Below are 22,742 nucleotides of genomic sequence, written 5' to 3' on the forward strand. Positions count from 1 at the left end.
ACGAAAACTTCAAATCTAGGATATGAAACGTGTATGGAATATAAAATATAATTACCGTGTCTATAAAACAGACAAGTGAATAAGCTAAAGCTTTCTGGTCATGGTGCGTACTGGTATTTGCCACCCCAGGTGGCACCAATCAATCTCATTGGCTCATAGGCTACACCATTGTATTGGCCTGTGGTCGGATGAATGAATTTGGTAGCTTGGAAACATGTAACAGAGTGGTCTGCATGTGAAGGCACCATCAAAGGGTAGGTGGAGCACTGCAGTCAATGCGAATGTGAGAGTAAGATGAATTGCAGCCATGTGGGAAAGGATGTGGTTATATCAGTCGATAGTATGTTTAAACCAACGTTTGATGGAGAATGGATGAGAATGTGACAACTTGGGTTCATGCCAGGAATAAACACGGAGTCAGAAAGCAGACGTGAGTGATTGTGCAATCACCCAGCAACATCTACTGACATGCTAGGAATTAGAGGTGCAATTGGGATTCAATCCCCCCAGCAAATTGATAAGTTGTCATGAATCAAGGTTGTTTTTCGATTCAAGTACTGATTCTTTTTTTTTATTACACAATTTGACCCTTCATATCTTCGGATCTACAAAGCCAATCGAGCTGAAATTTTGTACACAGACTCATTTCACTTGACAATTCAAGATTTAATTTCAAGAACCTGTCCAGGTCCCACCAATCCTGGGCCTTTTCGTGTTTTTTGTTACTTAAACATCTATTGCACTATTTCAATTATATTATAATTATCCAGACAATAATTAACTACTGTTATTGTATTGATTGAGATATTGGATTGAATATGCACATGTACAAGTTACGTTTAAAATGTTAATATTAAAATAATATGCACGTATTCGAATGCACACACTTTCATTTGCACTCAAAAGTAGCAATTGTATTATCTTGACCCTAAAATGTATCAAATTTGATATGCTGAATAAAAGTGGGTGCCTTGCATGAAGAAAATTAAACATTTCAAAAGGAAACCACTCTGTTTAATTCAGCACATCAAATTGAATCTATTCTGGGGTCAAAATAATATATTCTCTACCTTTAAATGCAAATAAAAGTGTGTGCATTGAAAAACTTGTCTTTTACCTAATTTATTTAACATTGCAGTGAATGGCTGGAGGGGGCCACATGAACCCATTACATACAACATATACGGATCGAAAAAATAAATCTTCTTACACAGGGTTTGATGCACGCCTCGTGAGCTTAAGAAGTGAGGCTAATCCGCGAATCGATGATGCATCTTTGGAGCCAGTGGCGTGCCCGGCTAACATTTTTTTAGGGGGAAATAGTTTTTTTCCTGCCAAGTCAGAAATTAGTTTTCCTAACTACGTCTTGATTTTCCATTAAACGCTAATTCCTATAATCCACACAGCAAATGCGTCTAAAATGAAATAAACATCATTGCTCACTATTTATTGACTTATTTACAATGCCACATCGTGAAATATTTCGATTTAAAGCTTTCGTGACTGCAGGGATTCATCTTCTTGGTTCTTTCGGTAAAGTCACGTAGAAGGGAAATAGTAAAATAATAAAAATAAAACAATAAAATAATTCTCACGACGTTTCGGCCACAACGAAAGCAGCCGTCCTCAGGTGAAGAACAGGTCTGTCGGAAAGACAGCGTCTTCATTCAGACGCTGTCTTTCTTCATTCAGACGCTGTCTTTCCGACAGACCTGTTCTTCACCTGAGGACGGCTGCTTGCGTTGTGGCCGAAACGTCGTGAGAATTATTTTATTATGTTGTATTTTTATTATTTTATTATTTCCCTTCTACGTGACTTTACCGAAAGAACCGAGAAGATGATCGTGAAATATCTCAAAAACGGTCTCCATTATATTAAATCACCACAATAAGAATAATAAAGTAATTTGTAGCGCGCACAAATGTACCGAAGGGGGCTCACACTGCTGTTCGATCGCGAACTTGGGAGGCGCGGGAATTGTCAACTCAACATTTTGCCCCCCCCCCACCCCCCGTCTCCAGTGCACCCCTTCTCACGCCTCCAACAAAATCATAATTATAAATTATAAATTAATTATAGAGCTCATAAAATGCACATCGTTATAGTATACTAATTTTTTTTTTTACGATCAGTGGAAACAAGAAGATGCTCGGTGTAGTCGGCACTTTGCTTCGTTCATCATTTCCTAATTTTTTTTTTACATTTTTATACTTAGCTTTATGTAAAACCCCCACCTTTCGCTCACTCTCTCGCTCACTCTCTCGGTCACTCTCTCGCTCACTCTCTCGGTCACTCTCTCGGTCACTCTCTCGCTCACCCTCTCGCTCACTCTCTCGCTCGCTCTCTCGCTCGCTCTCTCGCTCGCTCTCTCGGTCACTCTCTCGGTCACTCTCTCGCTCACTCTCTCGCTCACTCTCTCGCTCACCCTCTCGGTCACTCTCTCGCTCACTCTCTCGCTCACTCTCTCGCTCACTCTCTCGGTCACTCTCTCGGTCACTCTCTCGCTCACTCTCTCGCTCACTCTCTCGCTCACTTTCTCGGTCACTCTCTCGGTCACTCTCTCGCTCACTCTCTCGCTCACTCTCGTTCTGCACGCAGCCCTTCTCGCAGTCCGACGGCCTCCGACGAGTATACTAATTGATTGTACTATTAATATAATATATAATTATGATCAAGAACGTTTAAGTCAAATCTTTGGGCCGAATGATTATAATTATAATGTTTTACTTTTCGTTGGGCCCAAGGGTTTAACTTCAACGTTCATGATCATAAATTAACAATATAAGTAAATTTGTACTGGCTGCCACTTTGCCCCACACTTGAGCCAGAGTAATCTCACGTCAGCAAAAACACCTGAATGATTGTTTTCATTTAAACATATATTTAGATATACACAAGTCTATACAGGCATTTCAAACCAAAGGCGATATTGTCTTGCGAGCAGACATTGCCGGAGATGCAAGCTCAAAAAAGGCACATCGTGAACACCTTAGTTTTGGTTGTAACTTTTCAAGACCAGACTCGTACAAATGTCAGGGTGGTCTCCAGCCAGCTAGGCCAGTGGGCTGCGGTGCACTCCAATGTGACATTGTAATAAAAACAAGCCGAAGTGATGCATGTTTACACTGGGAAATGTTTACGTTGTTTGTACAATATGCGTAAAAAGGGGTCCATGTACATCCACTGGAGATGTACACACTAATAAAGTCTGTGTGTCGGTGACAGCTTTGTCCATGTATGGCAGGGAATGTTCGCGTTTTGCCATTCTACTCCGCAAGGTACTCTGTGCTGGTGTGAATCGGGTTTTAATCAGAAGCAAGCGGCGTATTAGTTGTCATTTGCTTATTTTTGTAACACATGCAAGGCCACGAACGCCGTATTGTTGGGGGTAAAAACATATTGGTTTGGCCTACATTTGCTTTTACTTGCCATGAGTGAAGGACGAACCAAATGTTTAATTTAAAAGTTTCCCTTTACACAATTCCTCATCAAGAATGTAATTAAATTCAGTTTGAATAACAAGTTCAACATGCGTCCTATTGTATCTCGAGCGGAGATGGAAGAAGAAAACTTCGATTAGTTTCAGCTGACTGGCCTTCTTCTGGAGATGTGGAGATTTTAAAGTTAAATATATGACAACGGGTGCCGTGGGACTGTGCTAATTCTGTAAATGTGTTCAAGATAGAGGTTAAGGTGCAGCGCTGAAATTGCTCGCTTTTGCCACTGCTTGCGGAAGGGCCTACACTAGAGGGGAGATCTAGACGGTGCATCTAGACCAGGGGTGGGGAACCTTTTTTCTGCCAAGGGCCATTTGGATATTTATAACATCATTCGCGGGCCATACAAAATGATCAACTTAAAAATTAGCCTGTTATATTTGGTCAAACATTTAATTAACTCACCCCTAATGTGATGGCTGGAACGGCTTCTCTTTGGCGAGGCGTGTGATGTTAGCTGGTATTGATGATGTTGCTACTCGCAACTGCTTTTCCAAGCTTGCTTCTAGATTTATTGAATTTCGAGTCCCGCCTGCGTTTGCCTTGGCAGGGCCAGACCAAATGATTTCGCGGGCCTTATACGGCCCGCGGGCCGGACGTTCCCCACCCCTGATCTAGAGGGTATTTTGGCCCGACTTTTCCACCCTGGCCAGACATCTTGGACGAGGTGGGAGTACCAACACTTGTTTTATTAATACCAGTGCCGGATTAAGCTAGCGCAGGGCCTGTAGCATATGCTATAAATGGGCCCTAAATAAAGTAAATAAATAAATAAACATTGAAACACACATTTTTTACTTGCATAGTAAAGTAATTGTATTTTTCCATTTGCTATACAGCCAGATAATACGACAAATCGCTAACCTTAAACACCCAGTCGTTCATAAAAGTTGAAGGCAGTATAGTACTATAGTAATAGAGCAAGTGCATAATTACTGAACCGGAATTTATAGCTTGAAAGCATTTAGCGCGGGGCCCTTGAAAGTGCGGGGCCCGTAGCACACGCTACTTTTGCTACTATGCTACTTTTCCTAATATGATAATCCGGCACTGATTAATACACGATCAATTTAGTCATGGGACGGCTAATTTATACCGCCAGATAGGCAGAGGTGGGGAGAGGACGGGGGGCAGTTAAAACAAATACTTTCCCATCGTTTCAGCCGTCGTGCTGCGTGCGATATCGAACTGGTAACCTCGGGATAACAGATCCAGCCTGCTAACCGTTGCATCGCGGCAGCGTCCCTCTCCGTGTTAACGGCGTGGCGGCCCCAATTGTTGGGCGATGTTGAGGGCTGATGGTGACCAAGTGGTTCAGATTGAGCGGCGATGTCACGCGCCGAGTGTGAAGAACTGCCAAGCCATTCAAGAAGTTATCAGTGGACTTATTGTGACAGTTTCATTGCAGCTGTTACAGTCGAGTTGCTTTCGCATTCCCCGCAAGCGCGTGCGATGGAATGAAGCTGCGGGATGTGATATTGGCAATTTTTTGGAGCGAAGCGGGAGAAATCGTTACATTTCTATTCAACTCCCTGAACCAGTTGGCTAAGCTGCATTTCATTCTCCGGCGAGTGCGCGCTGCCACACGATGACTTGCTTGGGAGATCTCCGAGTGTACGTACCAACACGTGAGGTGGGGAGATGACGAGTGTGAGAATGAGAGTGATGGTGCAGTGGCCTCGCACTTTAAGCTGAGCGACCCGAGTTAAATTCCACGTCCAACATTCGTGGTGAGGGATATCTGAATTGGTCCAGCGCCTCCCCGTTCACCAACCCCCCTCTGGTCAAACAACCCCCATGATCGAAACGGCATGGGTCGTAGGCATTGATTCAGCAGTGGATTGGCAATTGGCTGTATATTTTTTTTTATTGTAATCTTTATTATACATTATTATAATTGACAAAGCAACAATGTGTTTGACTCCATTTGACTGCACGGGTCTTTCCATAATTGACATAGTATCAGAAAAATAAACACCGTTTGTACTTTATTTTACGTCAACTTCGGTTTGACAGCGTGAATTTAAAACAAAAATCCCTCTCGGCAATCCGTCTTCCACCGGCTCACGATTTCAACCGTTTATTTCTTTTGGATTTCAGAATTTCTGCTCAACCGCCCCCCCCCCAAAAAAATCAAGAAATGCCCGTCCGCCCTCCTCGCAGGCAAGCCACACTCGTGTGCTCTGTCCCACTCCCACAATGCCGGCTCTATCATCGTCCCTCTTCGTGACGCCCCCCGAGACACGCGTTCAGATAGTGCCGCATTATCAATGGGCGCGCGGCACGCATCACAACAAAGACAAATGTCCCCCGTGTAGCCTTGACACACTGTAGTGGGCAAGTGCTGTTAGCGAGCACCTATAAAGGCCGGCACGGCACACAAGGCAGATACTCATTTGAGGCTGAGTCGACCTAGGGGAGGCTCAGGATCGGCTCAGACAATCGTCAACCGCTGTCGGCCGTGAGCGGGAATCGAACTCGTAGCGCAGTGCACTGACCGCGTTTACACACGTGCTGGGCCTGGGAAGAAGCGAGGGAGGGGGGGAGCTTCTTCTTGCGGTGGCCTGGCCGCTCATCTGTATGCCCCTCGCGCGCGCGTAGTCAAGGCTTGCCCATTGTGAGCTTCCCCAGCCCCGAGGCAAACGTTTTCCCCAGCCACCCTTTTACACCGCCACCACCACCCTCAAAAAGTGGCGAGATCTTTGCTTGCTCCACTCGCTCGCTCGCTCTCTGCTCGCTGTGCCTCTTGGGGTTTTTTTTGTATTCCTTCCCCCCTCTCTCTCTCTCGCCGGAATGGCATTGAAATGAGTGCGCGCAAAGTGCTTCCTCGCCGTTCTGCCGCTCGAAATCCTTTTGTTTTGGCGCGTCGCTGTCTGTGAGGATACTTTCTCATGTGCCGCTGATTCCTCCACTTTGTCTGCAGGTAAATTGCTACTGCCGTTTGCGTTGAACTTTACGCTCGCATTTAAAACAGATTTTGAGAAAAAGAAAGCGGTTGCTCTGTTTTTTTCTACGAACCGGCATCCACATGCTAAGTTAATTCAGCAGGTTTTATCTGATTGTTATATTGTATACGTTACTTTTGTCATCCCATGTTGTCTTGCAGCATTGTGGCTTTCATAGGAGCTTGCATAACAACAACATTAACTTGCAGAACAACACAATTCTCATGCCACAGCAAACATAGGTTTGTAATTTGCTTGTACGCGATGTGTAAGTGGGTTTCGAGACGTGCCCTTGTCACGAGATGGTTTTCGCTTGCAAGCTATCTCAGTTCGTGAGCAATATGCATATTTCATTGCGACGTATTTAAACAAACTCGGCTCCCTGCTCGCACGAGCAATGGGACGACACTCAAGTCTGTTAGTGACCCCTGACCCAGAGGTGGAAATTCCACATTCTCATGGCAGCGTCCCGTATACCCATTTAAGGAACACTGCTGATGTATTATTTCTGTGTATAAGCTGGCGATGCTTTTATAATTTTAAAGACAGCATTCCATGGCATTCCCAAGTCTATTGTAGGTATTTTTAAAGCAAACCACTGTTGGTTGTATCACGGCGTATTCAGTGGCAGGAATCGCATAATAGATAACGATGACTTCTCACTCACTGGAACCCTGAGAACTCCGCAGTGAGGCACCATGCGCTGAAGGGACGAATGCGTTTATCATTGCAATGCATTGGCATTGAGACAATTGAAAATAATACAGAGCCATGCAAAGCGTAGCCTGTATTTGCAGTTCTAAAGTGTGGGAGATATGCAAGACAGGGAAATGTTATATATACAGGGTGCTTCAAAAATGTTAACACTCGTATGGAACTATCGTTTTTAATAGAAAAGGAACGGATAATGCACTGCAGCATGATAACAAATGTCATGTTAACAGCTTCAAAAAGTCAAAGAATCTCCACTTGTTCGCCATCATTGTCAACGCACGCCTGGAATCTTCTCCAGGTGGTCTCCAGAGCCTGGAGGCAGACTTCTTGTGGCGTTGTTGCAAATTCTCGGAAGTGTTAACATTGTTTTGAAGCACCCTGTATAAAGAGAAGCAAGACAGTCGTAGGCAGAAGGAAGATGGAAGCCTTGAGCCTGGACTTTTCTCGAGGCAGGGAGTCAACAGCGCGGATAATAAGAACATGCTTTGCCCTCTGTGGCAATAACACAGGAGGTGTTAGGATGTTCAAACACCAAATAGACACATTTTGCAAGGCATCAAGTCTGTGTTAGCCACACACGCTTGTGGCAAAAACATGCAAACACACATGCTCTGACAATAATGCATGGATTGTCTTTGAAACGGATTGGCCTACACCAGCGGCCCCCAACCTTTTTGGCACCAGGGACTGGTTTCGTGGAAGACAATTATTTCACGGACCGGGGGTGGGGGGGGTCATCATTGGGTCTTTCTCCCTTTTCAAAGAAGCCCTCCAGCGACGTTTGGTTTTTTACTCATTTTGGCTAGGGGTTGGCTTGTGGGCTTACCAAAACTGTGACTAAAACAAGTGCGCAGTGCGGGAAAGAGGCGCGGACGGAAGTGGTGAATAATTAAACAATGGGGCGGGCCATGCGTGGACTCACCGCTCACCACTATGCAGTGTGTAGAGTGTGTACACACACGGACTCACCGCTCTCACCTCCTGCCGCTGTGCGGCCCGGTTCCTAACAGGCCACGGACCGGTACCGTTCCACGGCCGGGGGGTTGGGGACCCCTGGACTACACGACGAGAGGCAGTCTTCTTTATGCCCTTCTCTCACCACTGCTATGCCAGAGAACGCCACAAAGGCGAAACAGCACAACGGCAATGCAAAGTATCAAAGCATTGACAGCTCGGGTTGAGCAGTTATGTCTACGGGACCTTTTTTGGCCAGTTTCAAACCGATGACAAAATCATCATCATCATCATCACGGATGTCAGAGGGTGGGAAGTCCAGAGGGATGTGATGGCGCAGCAGAATGGAGTGAGCCTCGCCGCTGAGTGAAGGTGAACAGGAGGTGGGCGAGGGGATTCGGCAGGTTTTAGTTATCTCTCTCGCCACTCATGTTAACCGTGGCCAGCAATCAAACTCGCGTCCCCGGCTTTTGAGCACGGCGCACAAACCACCGCTCCAGATTCAGAATCGGAAACGTTTATTTATCCTGGAGAAATCCGATGAGCTATGAAGCTCTTTTTCACAGATTTCCATGAGAGACGGGTCCACCTTCTCCACCCCAGTGCAACTTACTGCGATTCAATACGAAAAAATGTGTCCATATAAAACGCACGTGCTAAATATGCGCGATATTAGTGCAGCGCTAGCGTTTAGCACACCCAGGCAACCAGCGCATATTGAGTGTAATTGCATTTAAAAATAATTAAGCCGGCCTTACAATTAGATTACTGTAATGATTTAGAGGGCAAATGAGTATGAAAAACTGTCAATCCTTCAACCAAAAGAACCAAAAATAAAAAAAAATAACACGGCCGTGTCACAAGCAATGGGGTTCTTGTTTAACATGTTTATTTCCACTACAGGTCTCCCCGGAGAGATTTAATTCGCACCAGTATAAGTGTTGATGTTTCTACTGCCATTCAGTTGCTGATAATTTCCCAAAGGAATGTGTATTTGTGCGCACGTGTGTATGCGTGCGCGTGCGTGCCCTTGTGCGTGTACACGTGTGTGTGTGTGGGAGCGGTAGTGTAGCGGTTAGCGCGCTGCGCTACCAACCTGCGCTACCAACCTGGCGACCTCAGTTCGATTCCCGCTCGCGGCCAACGCCAGTGACAATTATCTAACTAGGTACTGGGCCTCCCCTAGGTCGACTCAGCCTCACATGAGTACATGGTGCGATTTGTAAACTTCGCCACTAGGGAGACAAAAGCGGCCCGGGCGTGGTGTTGGCCACCCACCTCCTCGTGTGCCGTGCCGGCCTTCAAAGGTGCTCGCTAACAGCACTTGTCCCAACCGTATTTTAAGGCTATACGGGGGATCTTTGTCTTTTGTGTGTGTGCGTGCACGTTCGTACAAACACGAACCGTGCAGGTGGGTGTTTTCCCAGGAAAGAATGCGTCCCTATATTCAACGCGAGCAGAAATCCGTAGAGGCCCCCCGACGGTTTTTGGTTTATTTTATTTCATTGAAACAAGCCGCGTCTCGATTCACAATTGATTTGTGGGTCACGAATCAAATGTGTGTCGCTTTGCCCTCCTCAAAAGAACCGACACGGCCAATTAATAAAGTTGTCACGAGATGGATAAACGTGCGCGAGTTTTTTTACGACTGCTTCAGCAGCATCAGCATCACCACCGCCGCCACCACTAGTGTGGTTGGAGAGAAATCTCACGACATTTCACAATTTGGTAAGAATTTTCGCTGGTAGTTGCAACCAGCATCGTCAGGCAGTTTCCAGAATTGTGAAAACGCCCTCCAGTCTTGCGCTTTCCTTAAGCCTACGTTTTAAATAAACCGCATCCATCCAATCCATCCAACTTATACATATATTACTGTACGGCGATTGCTTAAATCTTTACAGTTACTTTCATTGAAAAGTGTTGCAAGCTGCCAAGACAATAAGTTAAGGGAGCCTCCATTTTAATAATGTGCTGCACAGCTCTCCAATGCAATTGTCGAGTTGGTTAGATCGCGTAACTATAAATGTGTCGTTAAACCCGCCACCACCCGACACAGCCAATTAGTAAGGTTTGACACTTACACTTAACGTGCCAATGTATTACTCATTTAGCACACCGGTGTGTTGGAGAATAAACCCACAACATTTGCAATTTGAGTGTGATGTTTTACCGGTAATTGCAACCAGCCGCATCAGGTGTGCCATCTTAATTGGCACGATGTCCTTTGCACGTTCCGGGGAGTTTAAGCACCCGAATTCAGTTTTTTGTAATCAACTTATATTATTACCAAAAAATAACCGTGATCACAAAGCATTGGTCCCCTAATGATGCCGGTGCTGCCCAAAGTTTCTACCGAATTTATCATCGGACACGCGGAGCCACACAGGATGCTCGCTTGCAGGGCGGGCAGGCAGGATGCCTTTGCGGAAGTTCATTAGTTTTTCTCACTCGTCAGTGCGAGCCGCCGATTTGTGCCTCGCGAGAGGCTGGACGGGCTTGGCGAAGGTTGACAGGGGGTGTTGAAGGGGGAGGGGGGGGTGTGAATGAAATATGGACGGGACTGGGGGGAGGAGGAGTGCATGGGCGGATGGTGGCTACGGCTCAGTTTCATGGACATTTTGCACGGTCGGATGTGATGTCTTCGAAATGACCCCGTCGTGTTTTGGGAAATGGCACGTTTATTCCTCTCCCAGGCTCTCTCTCTCTGTCTCTCGAACGAACGTGCGTTGTTTATTATTGTTTTTCAACAGTTTTCTGTGATGATCTGAGGATACAGAGCGTGGTAGGGGGCAGGGGCGGGTGGGGGGCTAGGGGTCTGGTGCCCTTCACTTTGTGCGAGCGAGTGGCCTTGCATTGTGTGGCTTACAGTAGAAGCGTCCTCCCTTAGGTCAGCTTGGCCTACGCAATACCGAGGTCAAACTGTGCAGTGGACGCGTCTTCGTTATTAATTGCCGGTCGGCAACGAGCCCGTTCTGTGATGGGGAAAAAATAGTTAGTAAGTGAACCGAGTAGTTAATGAACACGTGTGCAGAATGTTTGTACGTTTGTTGTACGGCGATGAGTAATCTTTATTGTTTTTTGAGCACGTAGCAAAGATGTCAACTGCTGCATAGCTTAAAATATTGGTAATTTAGACAAGCAAAGGGCTTGGTTGATATTTTTTAAAATATAAAAACGCGCTTTTCTCGGCACGTTCTCGTGAAATATTGTTCATTCCTCAAACGGCCAAGGTCAACCGACCAAGGTCAACCAGCCAAGGTCAACTGGCCAAGGTTAACCGGCCAATTGTTTTACTCATTCTCCCAATTGGCCATTGACATCGTGCCACGAGACAAAGTACCCATTTGGAATTCTGCCAGAGCAGTTCAAGCAACCTCATACATGTGAAAGGATGGCCCATGGATGCGGATATAAAAAAAAAACTTTTTGTTGCACGGCGGTCCAACTGATATGTTTAATTCCGAGAGCTGTCATTTTTTCCAAATAAAGTGCAAAGCCAAATTAATTTCGACGGTGGCCGTGCTGTGACCATCAACTCGCTGGCACTTGAGAACCTGGCTTATTCACAAGCAGCTGCCCATATTCAACCCCAGATGTCATTCCAGAATTCTCACCACTGATCCATGTAGAATCCTGCGACCAAACACTACTAAAGCAGAATTTGTCTAATACAATTATTCTTTGGATTGTGACTTAAAATGCATATTATTACAATAAGAACAATTTTTTAAAGGCCCTCTTTTGTACAGTTGTGTGTTTTGAGTCTGTTTCTATGAGATCAATTAAAATTAAAATATTCTGTATCTAAATATCCACTTACAACAGAGCTACATGTGACTCAACTTCAGTTGCAAATCGTACATATCTCACATCTTGGCTGGTGCACAACAATTTAAGGACACTGTCCCAAAGATAATGTTATAGAAATTATCTCGTGCCTCTTCAGGATGTCCACAGACACTTTCTTGTCTTCAGGAATTCTTGTCGACCGATCAGGTCACTCACCCGATGCCTACACTGGCATGAGAGAACGAGGGTGGTGGGGGTAGCGGGGGGGAAGGCGAGAGGAAGTACATGGCGAGGGAGGAAGAGATGGGGTGCATGGAGGCTGGACGGCTGGAGAGGAATATATCTGTACATGTCCCCAGGGAGAGCGCCTGGCTGGCCTTGCTCGATTCGTGTTCAGACAATAATGTTGCTGCCTGTATTCCCTGTTTGGCCATGGCCAAACTGATATGGCTGTTGAGACAAACACCCCCATTGTTGTTGTCCGGCTGTCTCCAGCAAGCGTTGCATCAGCCATTCTGTTGTACAGTATTTTATAATTTTTTTACCATCATGACTGTTAAAGTAATAATAATAGAAATAAACAACTTCGAGGCACTGTTAAATGACGGTCTAGACACGCCATTCTAGATTTGAAGCTTTCGTGACTGCAATGATTCATACTCTTAGTTCTTTCGGTAAAGTCACGTAGGTAAAAAACAAATGAAATTTAAATTAAAATTAATAATAAAATAATTTTAATTTCATTTTTTTACCTACGTGACTTTACCGAGAGAACTAAGAGTATAGACACGCCATGTCAGTCGTGAGGCTTGTGTTTGACCATACTTCACCGTACCGTTCATCGCGGCCTTGGGGGAAGGCTCTAGGGGTTCCTAGGACATGTTCAGATATGACTCGCCGTCGACGTCACCCGTCAAAAAGTCACGAAACAAACACCTCCGCCTGCACGACCCGACCCACAAGATCCCTGGCTTCGATCTTCCACAACTATCCCCAGCCCCAGCTCACCCGAAACCGCCTCCGCACACAAACTATGGCAGCAGCAGCAGATGCGGATACTTCGATGAGAATGATGATGATCATAATGCAAGATGGATAATTTTATAACTCAGCACTGTGCACGACAACTGTGGCCACTCTGAACAGAACCACGAAACAAATGGCGACTCGATGCCCGATTCACAAAAACGTCGGAGGCACTCCAGCGACACGCCACTCCGCTGCTCCTAACGCAATTATCCGGCTCAACCACCTCAATGTAAAATGACAGTCGCTGCTCTACAACACCGTCAGCTGTACTAAGGAGATGATGACACCTGTGGCCCAGAAACGACCGCAGGTTGTTGGATGCATTGTACCACGGTGTTAACTTAACAACTACCCTCAGCCAACATGGTGCGTGGGGATCTTGACCCAGCGTTGTATTGACACGGTGCTGTAATGAATATATTATACTGGTAGGAACCTCCTGGTTACACCAGCCCACAGGGGATTATTGTGTCCGTCGTGCAGGGAGGGGCTGGGTGGGGAGGGGAGGGTGGGGAGGGGCTCGGTGGGGCTGGGTGGGGAGGGGAGGGAGGGGCTGGGTGGGGAAGGTGGTGAGGGGCTGGGTGGGGAGGGTGGGGAGGGGCTGGGTGGGGAGGGTGGGGCTGGGGGGGGCTGGGTGGGGAGGGGCTGGTCACCCCGTGGTGCCCTTATAAAACTCAACGTTTAACCTACTCACGCCGGCTTGTGCCCGCCTTCACAGTCGGGCATATTTGCGGAATACACCACGCCGCCGTTGACCCTGGCCATTGACCGAGCAACCCGACGTTCCTACCAGCTCCCTCCGCAGGAATGTGTTACAACTACTACTACAGCTCCGTACCTAGAACCTAGCAACTCGAAAACATCGTACAGCAGAGCGGCCGACGCAATCCTTGCGAGAGGCAGCCAGACACAAATAATGGGGCTGCTTATACAAAACAAAACGTTTAATGCTGCTCTTTCTCTCTCTTAATGGATACAAAAACCGAGTTCTTTTTTTATCTACAGAACCCTACAAAATAGACTACGGGGCTCGTTTATGTCACTTGGCCGGGGAACAGATGGGACTTGCTAAATTGGGCAGATACAAGCGGGACCGTACTGGCTTACCGGCGACAGATAGCTCCATCCCACCCAAACAAAGCGGCATCTGTTGGGAGGTCTTTGCGTCGAACACTTGCAGGCGTATCGCTTCCCCTGGCACATGCTGGGTGGGGATAAACGAGGCCAAACAACTGTGCGATGCATGCAACGGCTCTTCGAGTGTGACAGCCATTCATTAGGGGCTCGCGGTGCATACAGCACGCATTCAGAAACGCGAGTCAAAGTGTCGCTGTGCTCTGAATGTGCATCAGGCTGTGCTTTGGGGTGCCGCGGTGGCAAGATGTTAACTCCTTCGCCTGGTATACAGGCGGGCGTGGGTTCGATCCCCGACCTGATGCCTGTGTATTTGGATTTTGCATGTTTCTCTTCCCCGTGGCCGTGTTGATTTTTCTCCGGACCTTCTGGTTTTTCCCCTCCCCGTTTAGAAACATGCGTTTAGAGTATTTGACTGTGATACGTTTCAACATAATAAGCCACTTTGTTGAACTGTCATTTGTGGCCGGGTCGCTTAGGAAAAAGAGTTATATAGCTTAATTCTCTTCACTGGTGGCCCTGAACCATAGGTGGACATTCCACATTCCTCTGGTAGTGGGAGTCAGTCTTTCCAAAGGAAACGGCTGGATGTGATTGCACTCCTAAGCAGCCTCCTCAACTAGGATTTTAATTGACAAGCTTACGATTGTGAGTCTACCGTTCAGCAGCTGCTGCGCCGGTATCTGGGAGAAGGTTGAACGCGTTTGTGAAGTGTGGTGGCGTCAATGGCTTTTGCCGTGATGACATCTTGATCTTGATCTGTTCTTTGTTTTGATTGCGAGTCGGGTGCCCGGACTGGAGCATCACTTGGCCACAACATGGATGGACAGAATGAACCGCAGCACAGTTGTGTTTGTAAAACAAGGCGCTCCTCTTTAAAACAAGGCGCCCGTTTAAAACGAATGACCTGGGACATTTCTCCCGCTATTGCCGGGATCGTTGACGAGTGTTTCCCCGGTGTGACTGTTTGAGGCCTTGGCATTCGGCGTCTGGTGTGGCTTACACTTGAGAATCCGGTTTAATTGCCGGTGGCGTGAAACCTTGCCTTTGAACCCATGGCGTCTGCGCAGTATCTGGGAATGATATTACCCCGCGCTGGCGCTCGTTGCAGGGTTTCGCGGGGGTTCGGGCCTAGCGGCCGGCCTGGTCAAAACTGGGTGCATCAGCAATGGGATACGCGCCGCTTGCTTCGGAGTGGGCGTTGAAGTTCCCGTGACGTTATTAGAAAAAGAGTAGGCCACCTCAGGCGCCCCCGGGGTCATTGTCCAACTTGGAACCATTACTCGTCTTATTGTTTAATGAGGAAGCAGCATCACGTCTCGCTGGCAGACCCGTGCCCACGTGGCGGTTGGTGCTGTGTGTCTTACAGGGCCAGCTGGTGGGGGGGGGGGGGGGTTACCAACAGGGCACCTCGAGATGTGTCGCACGGGAGGCGCTGCTTAGATATTAAGCGACGACGATGACGATGACCATTACGAGAACTCACACAATTTGCCGTCTCTCTGCTTCCCAGGAGTCATATCCTTCGGGAGCCAGTCGCAGGCCATGAGCGAGCGGGAGGGGGGAGGCGAGCTCACGCCGCGCGCCACGAGGAACGGGTTCGGCTCGACGGAGTTGCCTAGCGGGCCCCCCAGGGCGACGGAGCCGCCGGGCGGGGATGGCGGGGTGGCCCCCGGCGAACCGGCGCTGCTGCCGCGCCCCCCGTGGAAGGGCATCGGCGTGGAGCTCTTCGGCTACGTGGGCATCGACGCGGTGCTGGAGCAGATGAGACGGAAAGCCATGAAGCAAGGGCTGGAGTTCAACGTCATGATCGTCGGTAAGTGCCACCGGCGGGCACGGCCGGAGCGACGCTCGCGACGGGCTGGATAAAATACGGTGGGGAGCACAGGGGTGGTGCCTATGCCGGTCGTTCTCGGTGAACCCATAACACCTGGATCTGTACCTTGATCTCTTGCCAGCAAGCTTTAAACGCTTCCCGAGGCCTCAAAGTACATCTAACCTGGCAAAAGTGCTGTGGTGATGTCAATGCCACTTAGCGGAAAATGTTGTCGGGGTGGTGCTGGTGGTGGTGATACCTGATCCACGCACTTACGATATGATCTTGATGAACCAAGCTCAACTTAAAAATTATAGTAACATCTTCACGAAAGAATCCTTGCTTCTGGCATGTGGTAGTCCATCAGTTCCGATTTGGGCAGGCCTGAATCTGCTGATGAGACGCTCTATGTCATAACTGGACCAGAGTTTGCTTGTACTGAATCAATGCTGCTGAAGTTAAACACTCCCAGAACGCCGTGGGCCCGATGGGTTGCTTTAAAAATACTTTTATATTTTTTTTCATGTGGACAGGCACATCGATGAAGGGACACATTGTCTGCTTTTCTGTTTTCGAGCTATGTGAACGATGAGAACAGAGGCACAGCAGCAATAATACAGATCATGTCTTCCTGCGCAAATGAGCATGTGGTGGTCCTTAACAAGTAGTGGAAATTCCACATTACCATGGTCGGGACCAGTCTATCCATTGTTGCTCTGACGTTATTAAACAAGTAATTTTGAACATTCCCATATTGCCCGGAGTATTTAATTTGATTTACGGTGAAGAATGGCCGATTTAAATACATTTCCTCATCACATTCTCCAGTTTTTTTCTCAGCTCTGTATTTTGTTTAATTCTAACCGTTGAACGTGCAGCGTCATTCGTAAGTGCTTAAAACTGGCATTTTACTGTTGTTGCAGTCACGCTGTCTGCGGGATGCAGATCATGCCAACAGAAGCCTTTCTCGGAAACGGTCTCAGTCCAAATTAATACGGAGTAATCTTTGTATGGGAAAAAAATAACCCCTAAGAAACGGTAAATCTGGTTGGTTTTTAGGCCCTTCGTTAAAACACACGTATACATACTCTTTGGTTCTTTCGGTAAAGTCACATAGTGAGAAATAAAATAAAACAAATCACGACGTTTCGATCGCAACACAAGTGGCGTTGCGATCGAAACGTCGTGATTTGTTTGTTAAATTCTAACGTGACTTTACCGAAAGAACCAAAGAGTATGGGATTCCTGCAGTCACGAAAGCTTCAAATCAAAACACGTATACATATGCAGCACTTGCATCAACACACTGCCGGACAAGGCCCTCCCCACACTGTGTGTCTACCTGACTGCCGTTCAGAGCAAGGTAATCTCGAGGTTAAACAGCGGTGCAACGATTTCACACTGAGCTCTAAACCTGGTAACCCGAGTTAATTCTAGATTTGAAGCTTTCGTGACTGCAAGGAATCATCTTCTTAGGTTCTTTCGGTAAAGCCACGCAGAAAGTAAAATAAAATAAAAACAAAAATCCGAAACGTCGCTATTTTTGTTTTTATTTTATTTTACTTTCTGCGTGGCTTTACCGAAAGAACCTAAGAACCCGAGTTAATTCAATCTCCCGGCGATGGCAAGCATCAGCGGTGCGCGATATCGGAACCGGTGCTCAGCTGCCCCTTCACCAACCACCACGCTCCGATCGTCTGGGTGGCCCAGGGGTTCCCGAAGGCGCGGGACAGGATGCCGTTTGGCAGGGCCCCGTTAATCATGAGCACAACAACACAGGCCTACTTTTGCATGACACCAGTGAGCAAATTGCCACCCCCCCTCCCCTCCTCCTCCTCCTCTTCCTTCCACTCCGACTGGACATCTGTGAAAATTAGCTTCATAGGTCATCGGATTTCTCCAGGATAAATAAAGATTCTGATGCTGGTTAAAAAAATCGACTCACGTGATGGCACCGATTGACAAACGGCTGTAAATTAATGCGTTAATATCTAATGTACGTTCTCCACCGAAACGTACAGAGGGGTTTCCAATCGCCAGAGGCGATCACGTCGCCGGCCAGAGCAGCGCTGATTGTGAACCTCAACGCGACGGATTTGCGCGGCGATTCAGGCCTGAAGCTGCCGTGTGTGTGTATGTTAACAACGCGTGGTCACAATTAGTGACAGTTCATGCCTAGAGGTTAATGTTCAACAGCTGCTGGGTGCTCTGTGTTCCCAAATACTCGCCGATGGTTGTTTTTTTCCTTCCCTCGGCCGTCAGATAGGTATGTACATTTTGTGTGTGTGTGTGTGCACTTTACTCAACTAAATAGTCACAAATTGTTTCCATATGAAGTACGAAGTCAAAATTCCCGTAAGATGGAGTTGAGCCAGCGGCTCACAGTGTGGAATTGACATGCCCTTGGCATCGAGTGGTTCCTGTGTTCCAACGTATGTAATTGTTTTAACTAAGTCGGTGATAATAAAACAAATATGCAAACCCTTGCATGTATTGGGTTCTGATTCCAGTTACCCGCAGTGAAAGCTGGTCACAATGCCTTGGGGTTCTAATTAGCATCGGGTGGGTGCTCTTTTACATTTGCTGACCCTGAACCAGTGGTGGAAATTCCACATTACTCTGCAAGCCCCGTTATATTCATAGAACGATGACCGTTGACTTCCTTTCAAAGTGGTACTTCATTGATCAAATCCACACGTATGAGCAGTCGAGTCACTCCCCAACGGCAAATGTAATTTTCAACCTCATGATTTTGACTGCATTCAATTAATAAGGCTGAGATGACCTAAAGGAGGCCCCCTAAATGCGCAGTTACTGGGATTGTAAGCGCAGTGCACTATCCACTGCGCCTTTGCTCACGACAAATGCGCGTACACAAATTGCAGCCACATGTTGTCGGATGTGAAGCGATTAAAACTCGGTGGCTGATTTGACATCCTTTGGAAAACAGTGTTTGTGACCCAAGTGGTCAGCGCTGACCCAAAGTGACCCCCCCCGTGACCTTCGTGAGGTTTCGTTAGTCTGTCGCCTGGGGCCGATGCCCTATAACTCCTCGGCCTGTCACAAGTTTACAGCTGCCTGTCCGTCAAGGAGCAGATGGCCTGCATTTTTTTGTTTGTTGCTGGTCCTTTCACTGGAAGGGCAATGGCAAAGTTCAGTTTGGCTAATTTGCCCGTATTAATGGCCTGGAAGATATAAATGACAGTGGCTCAAATACATCGGTGGAGAGAGAAAGGGTGTTTGATGCTGGAGGTTATTATGGGTTGTTTTACACAACGTTTTTGTTGGAGAGACTACAACTCCACTGGTTTGGGGCCAGGAAATGTGATTTTTTTGTTTTAAAACGAAATGGCATTTTCATTGGTCGCTTCAACACCTGTTGGAGTTGTTTAAACTGGCAGTCTCGGATTTTACTTCACTTCAGAATGGTATATAATTGGGGTATTTGTCTTAACAAAATAAAAACATAGTTTTTAAATTTACATTACTTTTGCGCACATTCTTATATAATGTACAGTGTAAACTATTCCATTTGAATTTTAATAATTTTATGAACTCACATTTTTTTTTTACCAAATTCAAAACATATCGAAACCGCCCTTTGACAGACAGGGAATCGGAGGAATGTGATCGGACTTTTTTTTCTGGAGGGTGAGACATTAATGTCAAGATGGCACAAAATTTCACAAAGCCACACTTTTTCAGCAAACAAACAAATACGAAACATTAACGTTCATGAGGAACTTTTTTGAGTGAGCTGGCATGATTCAGAGAATGCCAGAGTGTCTTCACTACGAAGACAGATGATTGTAAAATATTATTGATGCTTTTGGTTTTTTTGTGTAAATCAGTTGAATGGTTATTGATTGCAATTGTTTGAAGATTAAAATAATAATATGCACAGGATGCATTCCTGAAAACCAGAACGCAATGCGAAAGTACTTAAGCAAAGAGATTTGGATGGTTGATCGTAACGTGGAAAAGTAACAAAACAGACGACGCTCAGTAACCCATTGCGCATCGATACTGTGCAGCCATCGGTGTGAAAAGTATGTTTTGGCGATGACGTGAGGGGGCCTAAGTCCAGCAGTGGATAGACAATGGCTGCTGATGACATCTAATTTATTTATTTCACTTTCCAGGCTTAAATGGCATGGTTTACCAATGTAGCATATGCAGTTTTTATTTATATAGGACCTTGTCACAGGAATGTTGAATTTCCATCACTGGCTTAAGGCCATCAACAGCATGAAAATTACCTATTTTTTATTACACGCTTTTATTTAACTCACTCTGTTGTTGTCGTTGTTGTCGTATCCTCAAATCTTGTAACTCAATTTTAACCCACTTCCCAATGTGGTCTCGACTGCAAACTTGGTATACTTATGTCATACTGATGACAATACTATATTCTATCATTAAAAATAAAAACATATTTTTGAACAATCTTTTTTTATATGTTATGTTTCGCCTTGGCTCTAATTGTCCACGCTCAACTGACGTTGGCTGTAAATCACCACGGCCCCTTACGTTGTGGCAAGCTTCGGGGCCACTTCCTGGAGTCGTGGAGTTCTTCCATTACTAGTAGGGTACATTAATTAAAGCGTGTTTAAAAAAAAAAGTTTTTTTTTTATATTACTTATTTCCATTTATTTTTCATTTAATTAAATGCCATTTATTTATCATTTCATGAAATTCCATTCATTCATTACACACACACAGATATACCCAGCGTAATTTCTGCCACGTCAATTCTTAGACAAGGCAGATCCTATCGGGAGTATGTTCATTGTCTACCCGGTGGTCCTGCTTTTTATCTCGGGAAAATATCCAATATTTATTTTACGTCCTTGTATACATTGGTGACGCTGGCAGACAGTGGTCTTTTATTTTCAAGAATGTCACGGGGACCTTTAACATCCACAAAGGGGGGGTGGGGGGCGGGCGCCGCTGATGAACACAATGACTGCCGTGCGTTATCCGGAGGCCCCATTGCACAGGGTTGCAGGCTTCACCGCCAGAATAGAATAAAACAATATTTTTAGCAACCTGTGTATCTACCCGATGCATCGATGCTGGAAATTGCACAGCAGTACAATGCAACAAATCCCACCCTCTGGGGACTGAGATTTGGCTTTTTCATTGAACTTTTTTAAAAACCAGGATGAGTCTCATTTGCAAGCGTGAACAAAAAATTAACCCGTAAAAACAAACTTTTTCACTATAAATCCTTTATATGCGTGGCGGCTAGAGTCCTCTCGTCCTCTGGCTTGAAATGGCTGCCACCTATGGGTCAGATGATTGCCTGCCACCATTAAGCAATTGGTAATTAGATATACATTTTTTTTCCTAAAATGTTGAAAATTTTGGAAAAATGTTTTCACGAAAATAAATTGTCACGCAAAACGAGTCTGTGTGCAAAATGTCCGCTCGATTGGATCACGGGAAGTGGGTTAAAAAACGACCGAAAGATTTGCACGGTCGTAAGTGCGCAAGCGCGCAAGCAAGTGAACTTAATATAAAGGATTTAAAAAATAACCCTGCCAGTCGTGGGGAGGTTGGGGGGGGTGTTGCGATGATTGCCATGTGTAATCCCACTTCAGTAACTCGCGGTGTCATTTTCAAATGTGCCAAATTTGGAGCCTGATGCAGTCGCGCTTGCGGGTGACGTAAGGCGATCTCTGACGCCCGCTGCCCAGTGGACGGCGCGCACCATTACGCTGGCAATGGCACCGCGTATCGGCGGACACGTGGAAGGGTCGGACATGGGGAAAATCTCCGAGAGAAATTACAGCTACGCACCGTGCACAGACACTGTGCCCGTGTGTTGCCGGTCAATTGGTCGGGGTGGATACGCTACGCCGTATTGTACATGGACATTGCCTCGCTGCACGCGTGCTGACGATGCGAATGGGTCGTGTCGCGAGCAAACGAGCCGGTCGACTTGCCCCCCTGACGCCAGTCTGAGAAGCCCGCAGACACACGAGGGAGCTCGATGTTTATTATTAATTTATTTTGGCGCAGGTTTGATGCTTGTTGTCGACAAAGGAAAGAGGCCGGCGTTGTAATTTTGGAGATACGCGCGTGTGGAATGTGAACGGTCCGAGCTATCTCGCCGCGTCTGCCTCCCGCCCTCCCCTCCCTCCCGTCTGTCTCTCGGTGCGTCTCTCTATCGCGCGACGTCTCTTTTGTCTCCGTCTCTCCGCGTGTTGAGCTTTTAAATGGGCACCCGAGGCGAACCCCTAATGCACGTGTTTTACATTCTGACTTGGTGTTATCTGGCCAGTTAATTGCTCGATAATGTTGGGGGGGCTTTTACTGCCAGGAGCGGTTGCTGCAATGCCCCTGGACTCGCCTGGTCTTGCATCCAGTTGCAAATCATCGCGCGATTTTCATCTCCCTCGGGGCCCTTCAGAGGCCTTTCCATTGCGGCGATAGGGATGTCGAAATAGTTGACAGGCATACCTTTGTGCCGAAAGTTTTTTTTGTTGTTGTTAAGGAAATAATTACCCGCCAATAAATTACTCACAGGTCAATTAAGGCACTTTAGGCTCCTATTTAACGATGCTATTTTGTGTGCATTTAAATAAATTGGGGAGGGATGAGTGGTTACATGGGGGTTAAACTGGTGTCAGTGCCAGGGTGCCTGGCTCCTCTGGCTCAGAGAGTAACGGAACGCACATCACTCCTCAGATGGCTGCTTAATGGAACCTCTGACCGATTTTGCAATTCCGTGCCACTTTTATCCACGCAGATTGGAAGACAGTCACAAAAAGTTCGCCTAACCTGGTAGTTAATAAGAACAAACGGCTCATGGGGTCATGGGTTGACTCAGCCATGAATGTGTACCTGGTGCAGTGTGC

At 46.6% G+C, this 22,742-nt stretch overlaps 1 protein-coding gene across 4 annotated transcripts in view; it reads left to right on the forward strand.

Moving 5' to 3' along the window:
• LOC144944587 (neuronal-specific septin-3-like) overlaps positions 1–22,742 on the forward strand; it is a 208,720-nt gene that overhangs the window by 129,572 nt on the left and 56,406 nt on the right. For 3 of the 4 annotated variants that reach the window (XM_078872868.1, XM_078872872.1, XM_078872869.1), the window contains one exon: positions 15,577–15,879. In XM_078872868.1, coding sequence (XP_078728994.1) covers positions 15,577–15,879 — 303 coding nt within the window. Of the gene's footprint in view, positions 1–6,250; positions 6,422–15,576; positions 15,880–22,742 lie in introns of those variants that run through there. The other variant, XM_078872871.1, reaches the window with a different exon arrangement.

The sequence above is a fragment of the Lampetra fluviatilis genome, chromosome 35 (assembly GCF_964198595.1).
Source record: "Lampetra fluviatilis chromosome 35, kcLamFluv1.1, whole genome shotgun sequence".
NCBI lineage: Eukaryota > Metazoa > Chordata > Hyperoartia > Petromyzontiformes > Petromyzontidae > Lampetra > Lampetra fluviatilis.